The 18,278-nt window shown below is 46.9% G+C and overlaps 2 protein-coding genes across 3 annotated transcripts; one reads left to right on the top strand and one right to left on the bottom strand.

The window, feature by feature from the left end:
• Positions 1 to 210: 210 nt before the first annotated feature.
• Positions 211 to 2,415, top strand: LOC135804494 (uncharacterized). The gene has a single exon (XM_065318375.1). The coding sequence runs from the start codon at positions 463 to 465 to the stop codon at positions 1,303 to 1,305; it is 843 nt and encodes a 280-aa protein (XP_065174447.1). The 5' UTR covers positions 211 to 462; the 3' UTR covers positions 1,306 to 2,415.
• Positions 2,416 to 2,958: 543 nt separating this feature from the next.
• Positions 2,959 to 14,202, bottom strand: LOC135804491 (Iroquois homeobox protein 5a-like). Of its 2 annotated transcripts, none has more exons than XM_065318373.1 (6): positions 13,851 to 14,202; positions 11,351 to 11,823; positions 7,628 to 7,782; positions 6,547 to 6,623; positions 4,292 to 4,728; positions 2,959 to 3,760 (listed from the first exon to the last, which is right to left on the bottom strand). In XM_065318373.1, exons 1-6 carry the CDS (start codon positions 13,925 to 13,927, stop codon positions 3,450 to 3,452), a joined length of 1,530 nt encoding a protein of 509 aa, XP_065174445.1. In that variant the 5' UTR covers positions 13,928 to 14,202; the 3' UTR covers positions 2,959 to 3,449. The 2 variants fall into 2 exon arrangements, with proteins under 2 accessions (XP_065174445.1, XP_065174446.1); XM_065318374.1 differs by lacking the exon at positions 13,851 to 14,202 and adding an exon at positions 12,020 to 12,152.
• Positions 14,203 to 18,278: the final 4,076 nt, after the last annotated feature.

The raw sequence follows: 18,278 nt of genomic DNA, 5'->3' as shown, positions 1-18,278 counted from the left end.
TTCACGATTAGTACTGTCTGATACCAGCGCTGAGCACGAGGACCACAGTACAGATGGAAGCAACTTGTGCGAGGATGTGATAACGGCAGGCTTCCACCACCTCGCATGCAAATGTCCGTCCGCCTGTTGTGTAAAGCACAAGCGTATACGCGTAGATCATATGCTGTAGTCGGCACACTAGGACACGAGATTTTCACGGTGCATCATTCATCCTCATACTAGGCGCAAGCCAACTTCATCTCTCTTCCAAATAATAATTTCTTCTTTTCCGAACTCCCTGTGCTATCAAATACTTGCCAGTATTGAATTTCGCACTCTCTGCCACTGGCACTAGCTGGGGATGTACAGTACGGTGACCGCCAGACTCTAAGCCAGTGCAGAGACCACAGAGCCTCAAATCTACATGCCAGTGTTTCAGTAGTTTCTGCTTCAGCAAACACCGATTTTCCTTCACGTCCGAGTATGGACGCATCTGACGTACGCGGCAAACTGCAATGCCTTCGTTCGGAGAGAGATTCAGCCATGCAGCACGAAGAGTCGCTGTCGAAGCGCCTGAAGGCTGCAGAGGCACTAGAACAAGCTCGGCAGAGCAAGCTGTCTGCGTTACTCAGACGTGTGGAACTGCGTGAGACCGAACTTGAGGAGCAGAACGTTCGCCTCACAGCGGTGCAAGAAAAGGCCGAGCGCGCCTCACTGCGAATTGATGAGTGTGAGCAGGAACTTCGCAGACTCCAAGCGGAGGAGTTCTTCAGACGAGGCAAGATGACTCAGCAGAAGAACCAGCGGGAGGCAGGGGCTGCCCTTGGGCTTGGCCCCGCGGCAATGACCTCCACGCCTGGCGAAGTAGCCGCGGCGCAAGAAAATACTGGACAGCACCAACGTCGTGTGTCTGCATCGAAAAGCAAGCATTCGCAAGAGGATGAACTAGGGCAGCTACGGCGAAGAATCGGAGAGCTAGAGGACATAGCTGAGGAAAACGAGGAGAGAGAGGATAAATCGAATAAGCGCTCAGCTACTCTAACAGCGAAGTTGATGGACCTGGACGAAAATGTCAATGCCAAAGAAAGGCTCATGAACACAGCACGTGTCTGCGAACAAAAACTAGAAGAGAGAATAGGCAAATGCTCAGAAAACCTGGAGGCAGAGCGCAAGCGTGCCAGGATAGCTACAGACGAGATCACCCGGCTAGAGAAAGTCCTTGACAACTCCATAGAGGATAGCGACGTGTGGAAAGAGATGTGGAAGCAAGCAGCGGACTCGTTGGGGCGAACTCAGGAAGAACTCCAGGATTTGATGGATAGCTAGGGACGGCAGTGTGCAGTGTTTTGCGTCGAGACATCATGGTAGGGTTGCCTTCTTGTGTAATAGTGTTTTCCTCTGCCACGTACTTATGTTGTCGAAAGGAAGTAACTAGTTTGACCACCTCCACTCCCAGTGTAGCAGTGTAGCAGTGCATCAGATTATCGAGCCTGTCATTCTGGACACGTTCCAGTTGTACTCCACGACTGATCATCAAGCCACCAGTGGTCACCCATGGCCCAGTTGACATCTGATCACGGAAGTGATTTTCAAGCACCCAGTTCTGCATGCCTACATTATCTTGCATGCCACATAGTACTAGTAGCCCACTGGCACTTGTTCTGACTGTAGCCTACCTCACATCTTGTGGCTTATGTTATAATCCCAGCATGACCATTTTTGTTGTATCTCCTCAAAACACTGTAACTGAGTGTAAAGTGAGTGTAACCTACTATACTGCACATGTACAGTGCTGGCAACTGAAATCCGACCCCCTTGCCGGCGCGGCGCTCCGGCAAGGGGGTCGGATTTCAGTTGCCAGCACTGTACATGTGTTCTCCACAATCTCTGTGTGTGTCTGTTGTGTGTTGAAACTAACTGCGCTTGCTTGGACACTGCACTCCTTAGGGTGTTATCATTATGCCGTGTTTTATGGTGTTATGGCCTTCATGTCCAAAATGTACAGTATCCACTTTCTAGAACAGCATTCCGTATCTACACCATACAGCTTTTCTTGGCCATATTATTGTCAGGAGCCTCGCGTAACTCCGGCTATATGAACAGAATAATACTCAATCTGAGGACAGAACTGTTTCGTCCATTGTGGACAGAATAATGCGTAATAATATAACTCTTCCTGACACGTGTGATGACGGCATTGCTACATCATACTATTCAGCTCCATGAGGGAACATTAACCCGGTGAGAGCATTGGGCCGAAGGACATTGTTATCAATGGCAATACTAGTAGGCGTCGTTGCTCCCTTTCACCAATACTATGTCTCTCTTCCTGGCTTAGCTCCAAAGTCCTGGCTGACTTAGAGCTGCCATCACACTCTATTCCGGCCGTCTTTCATATGACCTCACCTCATAAGAAAGTATCCGGCCAATACTGGACTCATGATGCCCTATAGTACACCGTCACTGCATGTGTGCTCTCGGCACATTGCTCAATTTGGCAAAAATACATAATGATATACAGCCACAGTTATCATCTTGTCATGTACACTATCCATATCCGAAAAAAAAACATTTTAAAACACGCTAGACCTACAATTATTATAGCATTGACCTTGCGTAGTTTCTGTGTCACGATCAATTTCCCAAGCACGTGACAAATACAGCATTCCTCTCCCAGATCGCGGCATTGCTGCATGGATATAATTTCTTTTCGTGGAGATCCACAACTCTAGAACAAAGTCAAAATGTTACATTCATATCCACGGCATAATGTCAGACTGGATATATGCACGACGTTCCAGCGTAACCATTGCACAGCGCGTGCTGGCCACCTACTGGTATGTTCATCTACGAATGCTACAGACATTCCAGGTCTGATGGTGATTCTCCACGGCTTCTCAGCGCTGCATGCATGAGCGCTTGAAACTATCGCAGCGCACACAACGCCGCTATCGAAGTTTTATCACAATCATCGGCGCGTCGCACTTTAAACATCATATGCCCACATGGAAAAAGAAAATCAGAAAAAAATCTCACTTCCTAACATGAATTGGGATAAACAAATTTGGCAGTGTGGGAATATGTAGGAAGAAGTGATCAAGCATGCTCAATATACAATAATATATTTTCAATTAGAACTGTGGACAAAGAATTATTGCTAAATGCATGGTGAAAGGGCTCAAATTTGTTCTATTTGGATTTTGTGCAGCTGGATAAGCAAGTAAATGTGGTGGCATGCTGAACACAGGGCTAAATCTGTTATAAATTCATTGGAGATTTCCGAAGATGCGTGGATGAACGGCAGAGACTTATTTACTAATATTTGGAAGATCCCAAGGACTAAATGCTGTCCAGAAAAGTACCATACCCATAATCACATACTTCTTTTTGAATTAGTTCAGAGGAAAGCTTCGTTTCCTGTTACTCATATCCTGTCATTAACGTACTTGTAGTTCGCTGTCAAACTGACATTAGAGTGCAGGTGGCATTGAGTTGGTGTAGCCATTGCTTGGCTGAGCCATTGGAGATTGAGAGGTGTACGCTGCCGGGTACCCCATAGACTGCACTGCGGCCGTCGGCACGATCTCCATCGGCGAGTACAGTGCAGATGCATGGGCCTGGAAGGAGAGCTGGGCGTGAGGCGACGCCGGTGTGAAGACGATCGGGGCCAAGTGCGACGTGCTGCCGTTACTTGGTACGGCCTGTGATGTTTGCGGTGGGTGACTTTGTGCAGAATTGTAGCCAGGAGTTGCTGCGGCAGTTAGGCCATCGTACGCCATACCTGTCAATCAAGCAAACAAAACGGACTGTAGGTCAAAATCCGTATTGCCCTATACAGCTCAATAGAAAACGAACATGATTCAAAAAATGCCCGAAGTCATATAGCGTTCTGTTTTTGTTTATTCAATGAGCGTGTGTGTGTGTGTGTGTGTGTGTGTGTGTGTGTGTGTGTGTGTGTGTGTGTGTGTGTGTCTGTGTGTGTGTGTGTCTGTGTAATACAAAGCAGCTGTGATTTGCTTATGGAATTCGCGAATAGTGCGCAGTAACCACTCGATTGAAATGAATCTCAGCGTTGCTGGCTACTAGTGTGCAGCAGACATAGTCATTGTGACAAACAGTTACTTTTCAGAGAGTCCTTGCAAGTATTGCAGCAAAATAAAATTGTTAGGCGAGCCATTATCTCAGTTGGATTTGTAGCCGTTAATCGCCAAAATACGTGCAAGACCCAGAGGTGTTTGCCCACCCCACCCTAAACAACAATATGCAAGTGACTCATACACAATGATTGTTGTAGCAGTGGCATAGAAATTACCTGGATAAACTGCATTGCGGACGTGGGCAACTGCAACAGATGCGGTGTGCCAGAGCGGCTGGGACGGGGGCAGCTGGCAGTATGCCATGGGAGTGTTCGGATGGCTGAGCTTGTCGCCAGTGTTTGCCGTGCTTGTTGCTGCAGTGGACGTCGACGATGCTGGCATTGGTTGCACAGAGTAGCTCCAAAGGCCGTTGTACTTCTCACTGGTAGCCGCCGTGCCACTGTCCAAAGTTCCGCCGTACACCTGTGGAATGTCGGGCATCCGGACGTGTCGGTTTCCATTGTGGATGCCACCACCATCCTTGCTTGGGGGCTGGCGGGGATCGCTCTCCCAGCGTGATCGGCTTTTGATCACGGTCATGCCTTTCCGCTGACGATCCTCATTGCATGACTGTATCAGCGAAGGAAGTGTCCGTCGTCTGACATTGGTGAACCTGCACATAAACAGGAATGTTATAGTGTTCAAGATCAGTTTCCCCTTGATCCCACACATCGGCATACCACTCCATTCTTCAGTGCAGGTAGAGATCGGCTATAGCGTTGGTATTTGAATGAGCGAAATTTGATCACTATAAACGATTATTAAACTTTACGGCGTAAGTCATGACGTCATGCATATGAGATGCGTGCTCGTGAGACCCCGAGCCTGATGTACAGCACAGTGCACGCAGACGCGCTACTGAAAAAAACACTTATTATTTGCACTATACTTGGTGCGTAAAGAAACACGTACATACTGGTAAGTATGTGGGGGAACTTGCACAGACTCGACTGTGACTGTGCACTACACTGACAGTGCTAGTGTAGATCTACACGGCATGCCAGTGGTTGTGAGACTTGTCCACTCACCCCCACCGTTAGGCGCTGCATCTGCCGCTAGGGTTTACCGGGTGTCAGCGGCCGTGGTGAGTTCCCAACGGACACGATAAGTTACTGTTTCTTCTTTTTACACGGCATACACTGGCAATGGCGTGTGTGAGAAACGTCGGAAGTGTTTGTATTACTGTAAACGATCCAAAATGTGTGCAGTCAGGTGGTTTTGATATGAGAGTTTGATCACAATAGCCGGTCTATTGCTACACCCTATTATTATTGTACCCGATGGAATTAGACTGTAAAATATACTTTTGCTTTTGAATCGTGCGGTGACTATCAGTAGAATCAATATGTTACTATAGCCGCCAACACTATGACCGATTTCTACATGTACCTGGACCAGTATTTCAAACAACCAATGGGTACCATTTCTGAACTATTGCTAGCTCAGTGCAAAAGCTCCGCCCTAACGGTAATTTTTACTTGTAAACAGCCTCAATCCAAGAGTGGAGAGAGAGAAGATTTTTAAATGCAAGAGCACATATTTTATTCTTTGCCAGACACACCAACGCCATCTGATGAACTGTGGCCGCATAGTAGACTACTAAAACGAGAGAGGCATGTTCGTTTTTGGATTATGATTTTCGGATTTTGTCATCCCAAGCAAAACAACCTGCCAAGTTTTTTCAGGTCTGCTTCAACAAAAGGTGGACCATGCGCTACAGAGTTATACTTTCAAGCAGGTTGTCCAAAAATCAGGAAAGGTTAGGTTAATCAAACCACAGAGTTCATGGACAGAACCCACTAATTCCGGAGTTTGAATCAGGTTTTGAGACAGGTTCTGGCAAAAAACCGTTTGCAAAACGGTAGTCTTGAGAGACGTGATAGGCCACGTGACTTCAGTGACAGTGCATGGCCCACACATTTGTTTTCATGAGTGAGTCTTGGTCTCGTGGGTGATTTTTTGGTCTGTAGCTTGCAGAAATCGCAAGCTGTTGACAGTACCACTCACGTAATATCAGGAATTTCCTTCCAAATACAGAGATTGTTTTCACAAGGAGTACTGGTACAGAAGGAGAATTTTGCTCGTGTCTCTTCATGCACTGTCTGCTTGCCGACAGAACCTTGGTCTGTGAAGGACATGAAGAAGAGTTTATACCGTGGCACATGTACGGTAGTACAGCAGCATGCTTCCACTGTGTAGACGGGTATTGACTGTCACCGCGGGCACTGTCTTTTAGGTGCGCTTGCACCGGAGTGACGGGCAGAGCCGCGCTGAACTGCAACTTGCCGCGACACATGGCATCATGCTTACTATGCGGAGGGGTGAGCCCAGGCCTCCCCAGAAATTCTTCTGAGTCCACTGTAATGGATAATGCCTGTGAATTGGAAATCTTGGACACAGGTGGAGCAGACTAGGCCTTGGATGGACCTACCAGTAACGAAGCTGCAACTTGCTTAGTCCTGTGCGCTTACACAGCTCAGCTTTCTGCTCGTCAGTAGGATATGGGAACTGCAGTAAAGCCACGCAGAAAGCACAAACACACAAACACATACACATACACACACACACATACACAAACATACACACACGCACGCACAACAGGTATTGAGCCAAAGAAGGGCTTTTCAAAGACTGATGTCTTTTCGTGCTGGTGAGGTCTGGATAATACATTGATTATAGAATATATTGCAATGGAGCAGGAAGAGTGATGAACAGCATTTCGACTCGATAACTAAGTTTTGATGGTGAGGGTACTTGCGTTCTCCAAATATGAATAACAAAAGTAATGGATCGCAGAGAGGCTAAGTATACATGAGCAATTCCAAACGGGATTGAAGAGCATGTCCTCTTTCTTTGGTAATATTGAAGTCAAGTAAAGAATTTGAAGACAAAAAGAATGATAACAGCGAACAACAGGGTTGCTATTGGCATCATTCCACGGCATCAAGTCTTATCCAAATGCACTTGTACTTTTCTCTCTCTCCCTCACACACACACACAAACACACACACACACACACACACACACACACACACACACCCTGTTTCATAAGCCAAGTTATAGTCTATCGTTCATGCCAAGCATTTATCTCCGCCATTCTATGCTGTGCAAATAGGACTAACTGTCTTAGCCATATTTCCCACATACTCAACTGATGAGAATGGGCATGATGGCAACTTCTGGACAAGACCGTGTCAACCCTCTTATCTTTGTGATGATTGCAACTGGACAATATTTGCTCTGGGAGATAGAATTCAATTCTACGGGTATTGAGGAGTGTGCCGGAGCAGGACGGTAAAACAACAGTGAAGTTAGAGAAATTCATGCCCTAGGACTGATAATCAGCGTACTCCATTGCAACGGGAAAAAAACAAAAGGCAAATATGACTCACAATTGTCTCCAAAAAATGGATTTTAAGTTAGAGCCTGATCTTTACATGTATCGCACTGGATAAAATGAACTTTGTCTGCTTTCCAGACGTCCACACAACACGCACGTTCGCTTTCCCTACCTCTAAATGAGCATTCAACCAGCTGTAGAGATCCTTGCTGATGTCTTCACTGAACTTGTTATGGTACGGTTGTATCGGAGCCTGGCGTATCTTTGAAGGCGATGGCATGCTTCCTATGCTTCTGCGAGACGACCGTTTCTTCGCTCCTCCCTTGTCTGCAGGTAAAAGTGGAACGCCGGACAAGAAAAGAATGCATGTATTGCAGTGCATGTCTGCTTCCAAAGGTTAGGATTGGAAAACCAATATCCATCTTGACAAGATGCAATACAGGCTCCCCAGACTCTTACAAAACTGATGGAAAAATGAGACATCCATACATAGTGTATGCATCGGCAACCGTCTCCCCCCATCTGAAAATGCAGAAAATACGTATCGGTCCAATGTGGAAGAGTCCCACGCAAAAACGGCGGAATGGCTGCATTTCGGATATTAAGGCAATTGAAACTTCTTTCAATAAGAAGAAAGAACCAAAAAGTTACGAGTTATGACCCCCCCCCCCCCCTCCTCCTTTCTTCTTACGTTTAACACTATTGGCTCAGCATCCGAGTTTTAAAACTTCTTTTCCCAGAATTTTAATCAAGAAGATAACTACCGTATTTTCCCGTAAGTTAGTTCTCCCCAATGACTTAGTACTCCCCTATAAAAAATACACTTTCCACTGCCGAGGTTATCACCCCGAAAGACAGTTCCCCCCCGAGATGGTAAGATCGTACCCGTCCTACATGTACAGACACCGTACAGTACATACATCATATGCACGGACACTAGAGTTGCGCAGGCTTCCCACTGCGTGTCATTTACCCCCGATAAAAAAAAGTACTCCCCAAAAGACAGTACCACCCCCGAAAGTTAGTACTCATGTGGCTGCTAAGTTCGAAAGTTGGTACGTACTAACTTACGGGGAAATACGGTATTACAGGTGATGCACATTCAAAAATGTACAGCTGAGCATGCACAGTACTGTTACTTCAGAAGTAGATGAGATCGGGCCCAAAGTGCAAACAAAGCCTGTGCTCTGGGCCAGTTCTTATTACATCACTGTATTCGCAACATACATACATCCAGCAGCAGCATTTGCTGTTCAACTTCCAGGACGCCAGCTATTCTGGCATGCCATGAGATAATTATTGAAAAAATCCAATTAATAGTGAGGCAATGAGGTGCTGTAAGGAGGCTTGGCACTCCTATGGTCAGATCTACACAAAGCTGAGGTGTAAGAAATAACATTTCTTTGAATGAGCAAAAGGCCATGAGAGCAGCCACCTTCCATTGACAACAGAGGCATCTCTGACCACACCTGTTAAACCACTGCAGTTGCTGATAGCTCTGATTGCACTTGACCTTGGCCATTGTGGAGTACAACAATGTAAGTGGCATGTTAACTTAACTGTGCAATGTGCACACTATACGATCATGTACATGGCTACAATTTGTATATAGACATGACCACAGGTGGAAATACCTATGTTGATTGCCTCACATGGCTAGATACAATGAATGCATGTGCACGGCCACACTGATATGTACAATGTGCTGATCACCGCACATGGATGCATGTATGTACAGAGTATCATGCACGGCTAACGACAAATGAGTGCACTCTCTCTCTGTATCAACTTCGCTCTTATCCTGGTAGGTGCATTTTATACTGGATGGCTGAGGCCTCATACAACCATAACTATGCATTCATGATTTTCAGCATATGCCTGTAGAGCTTGCCACAAAGTGCCAAACATGTCAGACATCCAGGATATTGCACAGCTAATGATTCAAAACTCCACATATGCATTGGGATAGAAACTAGACCAAAGTCCTCAGCTTTGCTCACCCATGCATGAAGAAGTTCACAGCCATGACACACATTGGAAGTTCAGCATTCAGGCATCCTGGTTGTGTTATAACACAACCAGGATGCCTGGATGCTGGACTTCCAATGAAGGACCCAGCACACCAGGTGTACAACTTGTAGGAGGACTTGCAGATTGGATGGTCCTGGATCAAAACGAAATATCGATGATGCTGCCGAGACCCTACGCCTGTTCTTGCCCCGTCTTTGAACTTGGTTACCATTGCCTTCTACCCTCCAGCTGTTCTTTGTGGACACTGGAACTGTGGACGAACGCGTGTTTAAAAAATGTCTTTGATGATGCTTTCGAGCCGACTTCTGCTGCATATTTGTATGCTTCGTTATGATCCAGAACATTATCTGGTGGCTAAGAAAAGTATGAATGCCGCAGACAACACCACGCAACAGGGACAATTTGTTAGAGATTTGAAATTCTGTGTTTCCAGAATCGATTTTCAAGCTCCAATCATCAGATATCATTACCTGATGTGTGGCTTTGGTGTAGAAATACCCACTACGAATAACCAACATTTCTCACAAACAGTGGTGCGCTGAACTTCTCATGCTTTCCTCAGCACGTGAGCTTGGCTCACTACGTGTGTGAGCTTGTGGTGCTAAAGGAATTGTACCAAGAAAAGCTTGGGCATGTTCCAACGTAGATATTTACCGTCAGAACTTGTTCAAAACATGATTAATTTTGTGTGTTTGGGGAACATGATTCAGCGAAACCGTTCAATGATATCCCTTTAGCAGTAGACATCACGATTGTGGATTTTCTACGTGGTTAGTAGGACCTTTTTGTTCGCCCAAACCACACGCTAACACCTGATGTTTGCTGCTGGCATCGGTCCATGACCGACAACTGCATCTACCGTGTGAGCCATGCGTTCAGGTGGTCGACGGGACTTCTTTTACGGCCAGGGTGTTTCCTGCTAGCGCCACTGATTGGAGCAAAACAGCACCTGTCATCTGTCACTGTGTGCACCCAGCCAGAACAAGTAAACCTGCGCAGACACCCTGTGGCTTTACATGTAAGCACACAGTAGATGCTGGTGGCGAGGCAAAATTTAACTCAACTCTTGTTCTGGCTAGCTTCGGTATGGGCGCCATACTATGCTTTGCAGGCATACACGAACTTGCTGGCCTCGTCAAAGTTGCCTGCCGCATGGGATGGGTAGCAATGTGCAGGTTCACCAACACTGTAAATTAGCCATGCAGGTGTGTGTGGGTAGCAATAAGCAGATTCAGGCTGCACTGTTCCCACCAGGCATAACACTGGGTGGGTGAGACGCACGATATCAATGATTACTAGGCGGCTATCGGTCACACAAGTCACACATCACTAGATTCCACATCATCTCTAAAATACTGTAGTGTGCAAGATGACCAAAACGACAATGTCATTATGCGAGCATTGTCTAAGATATCTAGAAATGGCACTTTCGAGTCGCTAATTTCATTACTTCTACCACAGGTGTGTCGCTCCAGATTCCAGCTTGTAAATTCAGAATGAAGCAATGGGAGGTGTTTTTCAGAGTCCATGGCATCAACAATAACATTTTATTTGCCATGCACTTTGACTGCAGCAGAGAATTTGGCGGCAATGACTGAATACATGAAGCGTTTGGTCTCCCGACAAGTGGGAAGAGTGTTGCCAGCTGACCTAGTGTAGACCATCATCAAATCCCCGATAAACCATCCACCATCACAACATCGCTTTTACCCCTGCAAATAGCCCCCTGAAGCTCTTGTGACTAGATATCTGTAATAGTTTACCAGATGGGACCAATGTTCGCCCTTTGAGAAAAAAGTTGACAAAACACGGAAATGGGGGGGGGGGGTTAGGATATTCTCGGAATTTAATCTCATAACCTTACCCGTTTTACTGGCTTCACGAGGATGGAAGGCACTTTGGTAGCCCGTTCTGGTTCCGGCTTGAAAGGATAGCAGGCTGTCGGCGTCCGACTCTGCCGTTGTTCTATTGCACAACGAGCCGTGCTGGACAGGTGAGGACGTTGTCGGATGCTCCCACTCATTAGCTGAGTCCTTGCTAGTCGGGGTCAGCGTCATCGACGGTTGCTGCTGCTGCTGCTGCTGCTGATCAGTCACCCGCAGAGAACTGCAATCGAACACTTGTCCGCAGTTCAACTGTCCGAGTCGAGAGCGGCGCCGAAGTCCGTACGTCGGCGAGTTGTTGTCAGCTGCGGACTGATCGGCGTGATGAAGAGGTGGACTAGTGGCAGCGCTCAGAGGACTGTCGTTGTTGCTTGTCACTGTGCAATGCGGAACTAGTAAGGTGTCAACGACGCTGTTCATGGCTTCCTCCTGCAACATCACGCTCGGAGAATATCTGGTCGCAAAGAACACGCCATTTGCATTCGAAAACAACAAACACCAAAATACTTCGTGTTACAACCAAACAAGAGAACAACGCGACATTTTCTTTCAATTTTTTCACAGCATGAAACGAGTTTTGGTTGATAGCTTTCTTGAGAGGCACTCAGCTATCCACTATAAGAGCGATACACTGCTGACTAGGGACTTACTGCATCGGTTACGGGGAAACTAACGTTGACAGAACCTGGCGAAGACGAAAGCCAATGGGCGAAGGAAGGTGAATTAGCGCTCTTCTTCGCTTCGACGCTGCTACAACTGGCTTCGAATTTTCTACTGTTTGTGTAGATATGAACGCGAAACCGGGACACTGGAGAGCGTCGCACAATGCCAGGTTTAGAGGACAGCGTCCTGTCCAAAGGAAGCAGGCGATAGCATGTGCCACGGAGGATGTGTCGCAAGCTCGATTGCTTCTTTGTGGCAGGCCTGTTTCCTCGCTGCTCAGAGCATCATTACCAGTCGGCCAGTCCTGTGAATCACCATGATCACGGATGCACTACCTGGCAAATGGGACAGGGTACGGGTAGACCACTAGACGCGTGTTGCTGACGAGAGCAAAGAAGGAAGGCAACCTAAATGTTTACGGGCCTTCTCCTCAGAACAGGTCAAGGTTTGAAGTGGATCAGCCCCTCCTGTAGCCCTGGTTTGGGGACTTGGGAAGAAAGCGCCCATACCGAAGCTAGCAGACGAAGCACCGACCGTAGAGTGTCGTAGTGTTTGTCACTTGAGGCGACTACAGACCTCACATCTTCAACAGACTTGAACTGTTCCAAGCCAGGAGTACTAAAATATCAGTAGTTTACGACTCATTGGTTTCGAGACGATGATAATGCGTAATTTCTACCCTGCAGGGCCTGATTATTGCTGCGTGTGGTTTCGTCTGCGTCAGATGTGCGGGACAGGATGAGCACAGCCACATGGAACAGACTGCGATGGACACCTAGTTGGACCTGGGTTGAGCTGTGTCCGTACAGCTTCGGCACTCAAACTATGTCCAACAGGCAACAGAACCAAATCGAGGCCAAAAAGCTCGACTTGGCAAGTAACATGACTGGTGAAACGACGAAAGAAGACAATAAAGTCATGTTGAAGGCAGATCATTATCAACAGGAACAACAGTGTACCGTGTAGATGCATGGGTTGTGTCATTGGCATCTCGAACATGTGTTCCCTGCCTGGAATTCATAGTCAAAACGTACCGAGCTCAACCAACACGGTCTGAAAGACACCCCACACTGGGCCCACATTAGCTCGACTACACTGCTTTATCAAGATGAAATGCCCACTTGCGCTTTGTTCATGTACCTGCAGATTGGGGAAGGGCACACGGAAACACTGCTTTGAAGCCTTTGGGAAATCCGTGAAACACTCAAGTTACAATACAGCACTGAAGGAATAGAAGCACGTGTATGCTATGTGTATGTGTCATCCATATTGATGGCGCTACGGTCTCCCTTGGACTAGTTTTTCCCATGGATTCTTACAAGCTGCCCGTACCAGGGCGACTGTGGAGATCTCTGAAAATGGGATACAACTTAAAAGACCAAGTAATAGTTCCAAGCATACGTAATGGTCATCGCATCCGCCTGATGTCACGAATGAACAGCCCGTGTGTTGGCGCCAGCCGGCATACCCATACCAGCAGGTCCCATTGCCTTCATTCTGCTACCAAGTACTGGCACATCACTGGGATCAAGTTCACGGCAGTGACAACCAGGCATTTTTTCCAACTGCATGGCACAAGCCCTTTTCCCAAAAAGCGTTAATGTTGTCCAACAAAAGTCCTTTACTCATTAGAACCACGCCATGTTTAGCAACATGATTACTAAGATAGGAGGGTGGAAATGACTACACTAGCTGATCATACAACAGTTGATTCCAGTTGCCTTTGCTTCGTCTAGCTCCTAACAAAACGTTAACTGCTCTGGCACTATTATGTTTGAGGAAGATGATCAAGGAGAATGGCAGTCACAGCGTCCTTACATGTACATACGTCTCGGCGTTGAGGAGCAGTTTGGCGCTGGAACAGCTTGCAAGCACGCTGAGTTTATGGGAGGCATCTAATACAGTATACCACCTCTGCACAGGGGACGTGTGGAGAAAGAAAGAACGCCTATAGCCCCCACTTGGACCAGTGCGTGCCGCTCGCGCTACTCTGGGGTGTGGGTAAATGCGGCGGAGGAATTCGTCTACGGCTTCCTCTTGGACTTACTTCTTATCTCTATTCTGTTTGTTACAATCTTAACAACTCGTTAATCATTCGCACATGACTTCAGTGCGGACAAATCATGCAACTGTTCGCACTAAGCTTCGCTCATGCTGAGAAACAAAAATGAAGTGGAGTTATTTCGAAGTTCGTCGCTGACACCAATTGATTTCAAATACCCGTTGTCCATCATTTTAAAGATGTGCAATTTGCTGATGTCGTGTAGCGTTACAAACGTCACGCAGCTGCATGCAAGTTACCCGCATAGGCCTGCAGGCCTGAAGCAAAAGACCTTCGCACCAGACGAAAGCGAAGTCGTTCTTCCACTGGCACAGCGCTATTGTCTCCTGTAAGAAGGTTCAACTGCAGTTCGCTTCTGACGTCAATTGGACGACCGTTGGAATGAGATAGCAGAGGCTGGGACGTTGCTGCGCTCTCTCAGACAGCGCACGTTTTTGTGCAAAAGTTGGAAGTGAACTTTTGGAACGACTCGCTAGTGTGCTGCGAAAGGAGGTGCTTTGAATTCCAGCGCTGAAATGCCTGTGAGAATGGCCGCTCACTAGTTCCTCCGGCTTCGTTATACATGTACACCGAAACTAGCAGTTAGCCAATCGTGCGCGGTCATTCAAGTGATAAATCATCAGTGGCGGGAAGATTGTGCAGAGTCCGTAACAAGCTTTGCGGCTTGCTGATGGCTCTCGTGCAATCGACACACTGGAGAGGCCTATTGAACCCATGAACTGCGCCTTTTGTTGTCCGCAAAGCATAGCCCATTGTAGTTTCACCAGGGGTCTGATGGCAAGGAGAAGAGCAACTAGTCCGCGATCATATCACATGCTTGGATCGACGAGTTGGTAAATTCGATCTTTCTTTCTGGTAAAAGTCACGTCTGTCGTCAGGACCCTTCTTGTTAGTACATGTAGTTGAGAGGCAGGGCCAATGCTCTTCAAAACCTGCCATGTCAATGTTCACTTCCTTCTGTTATTGCTATCTCCCGTCCTTGACCCGTACTTGAACCTTTTCCGCTAGGCAATTCTCAGAAACAATTTTTTTAATTGCAGCTGGTTGATGCGACGGCTCGCTGCAGCTGGAGGAGCTCAGCAAGTCTGAAATACAGTCATGAAATACAGTCATGCAGTATTTCTTTCCGTATATAACTGTGCTCCAGTCTTGTACGCCTGCTGTGTGTTAGGGCTCCGTTCTTGGGAAAATATGACACGCTGAAGCTTTGTAAGGATGCAGCTCTTCGCAGGGTTCAAATATAAAAGCAAGCACTTGTACTGTCGGTAAGATGCTAATTACCCCCCTAGCGGGGATTCAACAATGATAACCCAGCAGCCATGTACCGGTAAGGTATGCCTGGCACCCGAAAATTCGGAGAATTTTCATGTACATTATACCGTACGAGAAGGCAATAATTGACCTGGTTCTGGGCAACCGGGAGAATGCGGACTAGGGTCCAGGAATCTCTAGTCGGCTGCATGTTTTGTTTTGGTCGTCCGGCCTCATTTCTTGGTGTTGCTCGGATGACTGTGCACACAGGACGAAACTTCACACAGTATTGTCCATGGATCAATAATGCTTCAGTAATTATTATTATGTCTTGTCACAAGGCTTTATGTAGGAAACAGAGCAATCCCCGGCATGTTGTTTATGGGGAAAGAAGCATCTGTCAACCTCTCCATCGCTGTAAATCCCTGAGGTGACGGCTCACTTAGCCAGTACTTGAAGGAATCAAGTATCTCTATTTGATCTCTCGCAATTTGCACCGGACAGTAGATTGACCAAGCTAATTGGATAAGGACTACTACCTGCCCATCGCCTGGCACAATGCTGTCCAGAGCACGCAAACAATCCCTGGAACGAGTCCGTGTCAGGCAAATGCCAGTGATCGTGTCGTAATGGATTTCTGCTGCTCCTTCTCAAACTTGTTGTTACACGTTGTTGTGTTTTTCATCGTACACTGCGCACTTCAGTTAGAGACACAGCATCGTTATAACACCAAAGGTTGGTTAAGAGGTTGGGAACATCTGCAATGCCTTATCGAGTTGTCTGCGGTCCTCCCTGTTGCAAACACAAGGCCTATGGAATTACCATGCGCCTCAGAACGCAGCTCATATTTCGTTAGGGCATTCAACAGCGTACCTGCCACACCCCTACCCCGCGACTCTGTTATGTGTTGAGAATGCAATGCCTCGTACTCGTAGTATGAATTTCCAGCTCGCTAAAATGGAGGCGAGGCATGTGGGCATATTAATGTTTGCATGCTGCGCGCAGATTGCCACATGTACAATACTGCTATTGGTACTACTGGTGCCAATCCTTGCATTTCATACCGATAACTGTGATCATCAGCTTCACTATCCGAGTTAACTCACAAACTTTGCCAAATACGCATACACACATCTGCACACATGCACTCTCTTTCGCACCCCATCTCTCTTTCCGGCGTCCATGGTGTGTGCCTGTTCATAGTCGTTTCGTCATGAACCACAACGCTATCATCACATGTACAGAGTGGCGCACTGCAGGGAGGAAGGAAACGAAGTTCGAAAATGTAGTTCTGAAGCATACCTGTAGTGTACTGAGCTCAGACTCATGGCAAGCAGGTGCAGATGAGCTGCACTCTCGTCTCAGTGGACACCACGTCCTTCATGCTCACTTCTTCCCATTCTGGCTCAAGTCAGTCCTGAGAATGCCAGCTGCTGGTAAGTGTGTCGTCGCAATCGTGATCTTATCCCATGGCATTGTAGTTGTTAGTGGCACGCGTTGAAACACTTGTGCTTTGTGTCACCATGCTCTTTGTTTGCCTTGCCCAATATTCTCACCTCCCACCATCATGTATTGTGCATCATCGCACGCCCATGCGCCACCTTCACCATGGTTTGTGGCGAACACTTCACGCTTCCCAGTCGCTTGCTGACCAGGGTAGGCCACACTTGTAGCAAGTGATTCTCCGTGGCTATCCTTAATGGTGCAGTCCCTGATTTGGGATGATGGGGCGTTCCCATACAGTCATGTACTAACTACAAGTATAGTGGGTACCTTTGTGTATCCATAATGCCATTATTGATAAGCTCTTGGGTGTTACTATCTGGTGTTTGAGCCTTTAGCACGAAATTCTGGGTCTCAACTAAATCCCGAGTGGATCGCTTCCCTCTTATCTATACGAGGCTCTGCTCTGTCGGCATTATCAACAATTATGGCAGTCGCCACACGTAGCAACCCTATATTGTGTGCGTGGTTCAGTAACTATGCCATTAAAACAAAATTAATGTAGACCTGCAGCTGATGATCGACTTAAAAACGCTTTGGATGAAGCTGCACTTGCAAAATTGCAATGCAAGCCGCAGATAAGATCTTGCTGCCTGATTGATTAGACAAACTGATATATATATATATATACCAACCAAGCAACCGAGCAAACCCAGACGAATGTCGGTGGATATAGCATACACGTTCACGCGCCCTATTATCTTTCCACAAAAACAAGGCACTGTAGTCGACTTCGGAAGTTGAAAATAGTCCTCGATACCCGAAGGTAGGGCTCTCTATCCCAGAAGTCAGGATCGTCGGTTTCGACTCAAGCTTCAAGTAGTTTCATGCTGAGCGATCATCAGTCGAGATGGTACCATACAAACTACGGTGCTTCTAAGAGAAGCATTCACCGTACAACGGATAGTCATCTGGTCACGCACTTGTACTTTTCCTATTTACATAATATGTACATGCACTACATGTACTTCCTTACTGCCAGATACTGGTAACTTTGGCCTCCCTATGAGATGGGAAAGACAATCACTGAAAACTAAAGATCGCACACACATACATAAACACATATACATGTACACACACACACACACATGTTGCCAAGCTGTGACAATTGAAGATGGTCGATACATGCTAGTATTAGCCTACCGAATGGATCTGATGCGTTGACACCCATTGAGTGTTGCGTTTGAGCCATGCCTCCCTCCTCTTGAACGTTACAATGACACCCGTCTGGCAGTGTGCTGCTTGAAATGGTAATATGGATCGTAGATAAAGCCACCTCGACTAACAATGGTTCACTAGGTAACAGAGAAATCACAGAGACACACGAAGTACTAGGTGTCCATTCTGGACGCTGGGTAGTGGGTAGTGTGTGTGTGTGTGTGTGTGTGTGTGGTCGACTTTGACTACGTAATTTCGTACATGTGCATGTA

This window comes from Sycon ciliatum, chromosome 1 (genome assembly GCF_964019385.1).
Source record: "Sycon ciliatum chromosome 1, ocSycCili1.1, whole genome shotgun sequence".
Taxonomy (NCBI): Eukaryota; Metazoa; Porifera; class Calcarea; order Leucosolenida; family Sycettidae; genus Sycon; species Sycon ciliatum.
Note: the sequence above shows the minus strand (reverse complement) of the source record. Positions and strands in the feature narration are given on the sequence as shown.

Coding starts and splice junctions, on each gene's coding strand:
- LOC135804494 (XM_065318375.1), top strand. CDS start 463: ATGGACGCATCTGACGTACGCGGCAAACTGCAATGCCTTCGTTCGGAG.
- LOC135804491 (XM_065318373.1), bottom strand. CDS start 13,927: ATGCCTCCCATAAACTCAGCGTGCTTGCAAGCTGTTCCAGCGCCAAAC. Junction 7,783..11,350: donor TCGTGAAGCCAGTAAAACGG/GTAAGGTTATGA, acceptor TTTTACCTGCAG/ACAAGGGAGGAGCGAAGAAA. Junction 3,761..4,291: donor CCGCAATGCAGTTTATCCAG/GTAATTTCTATG, acceptor CTTGATTGACAG/GTATGGCGTACGATGGCCTA.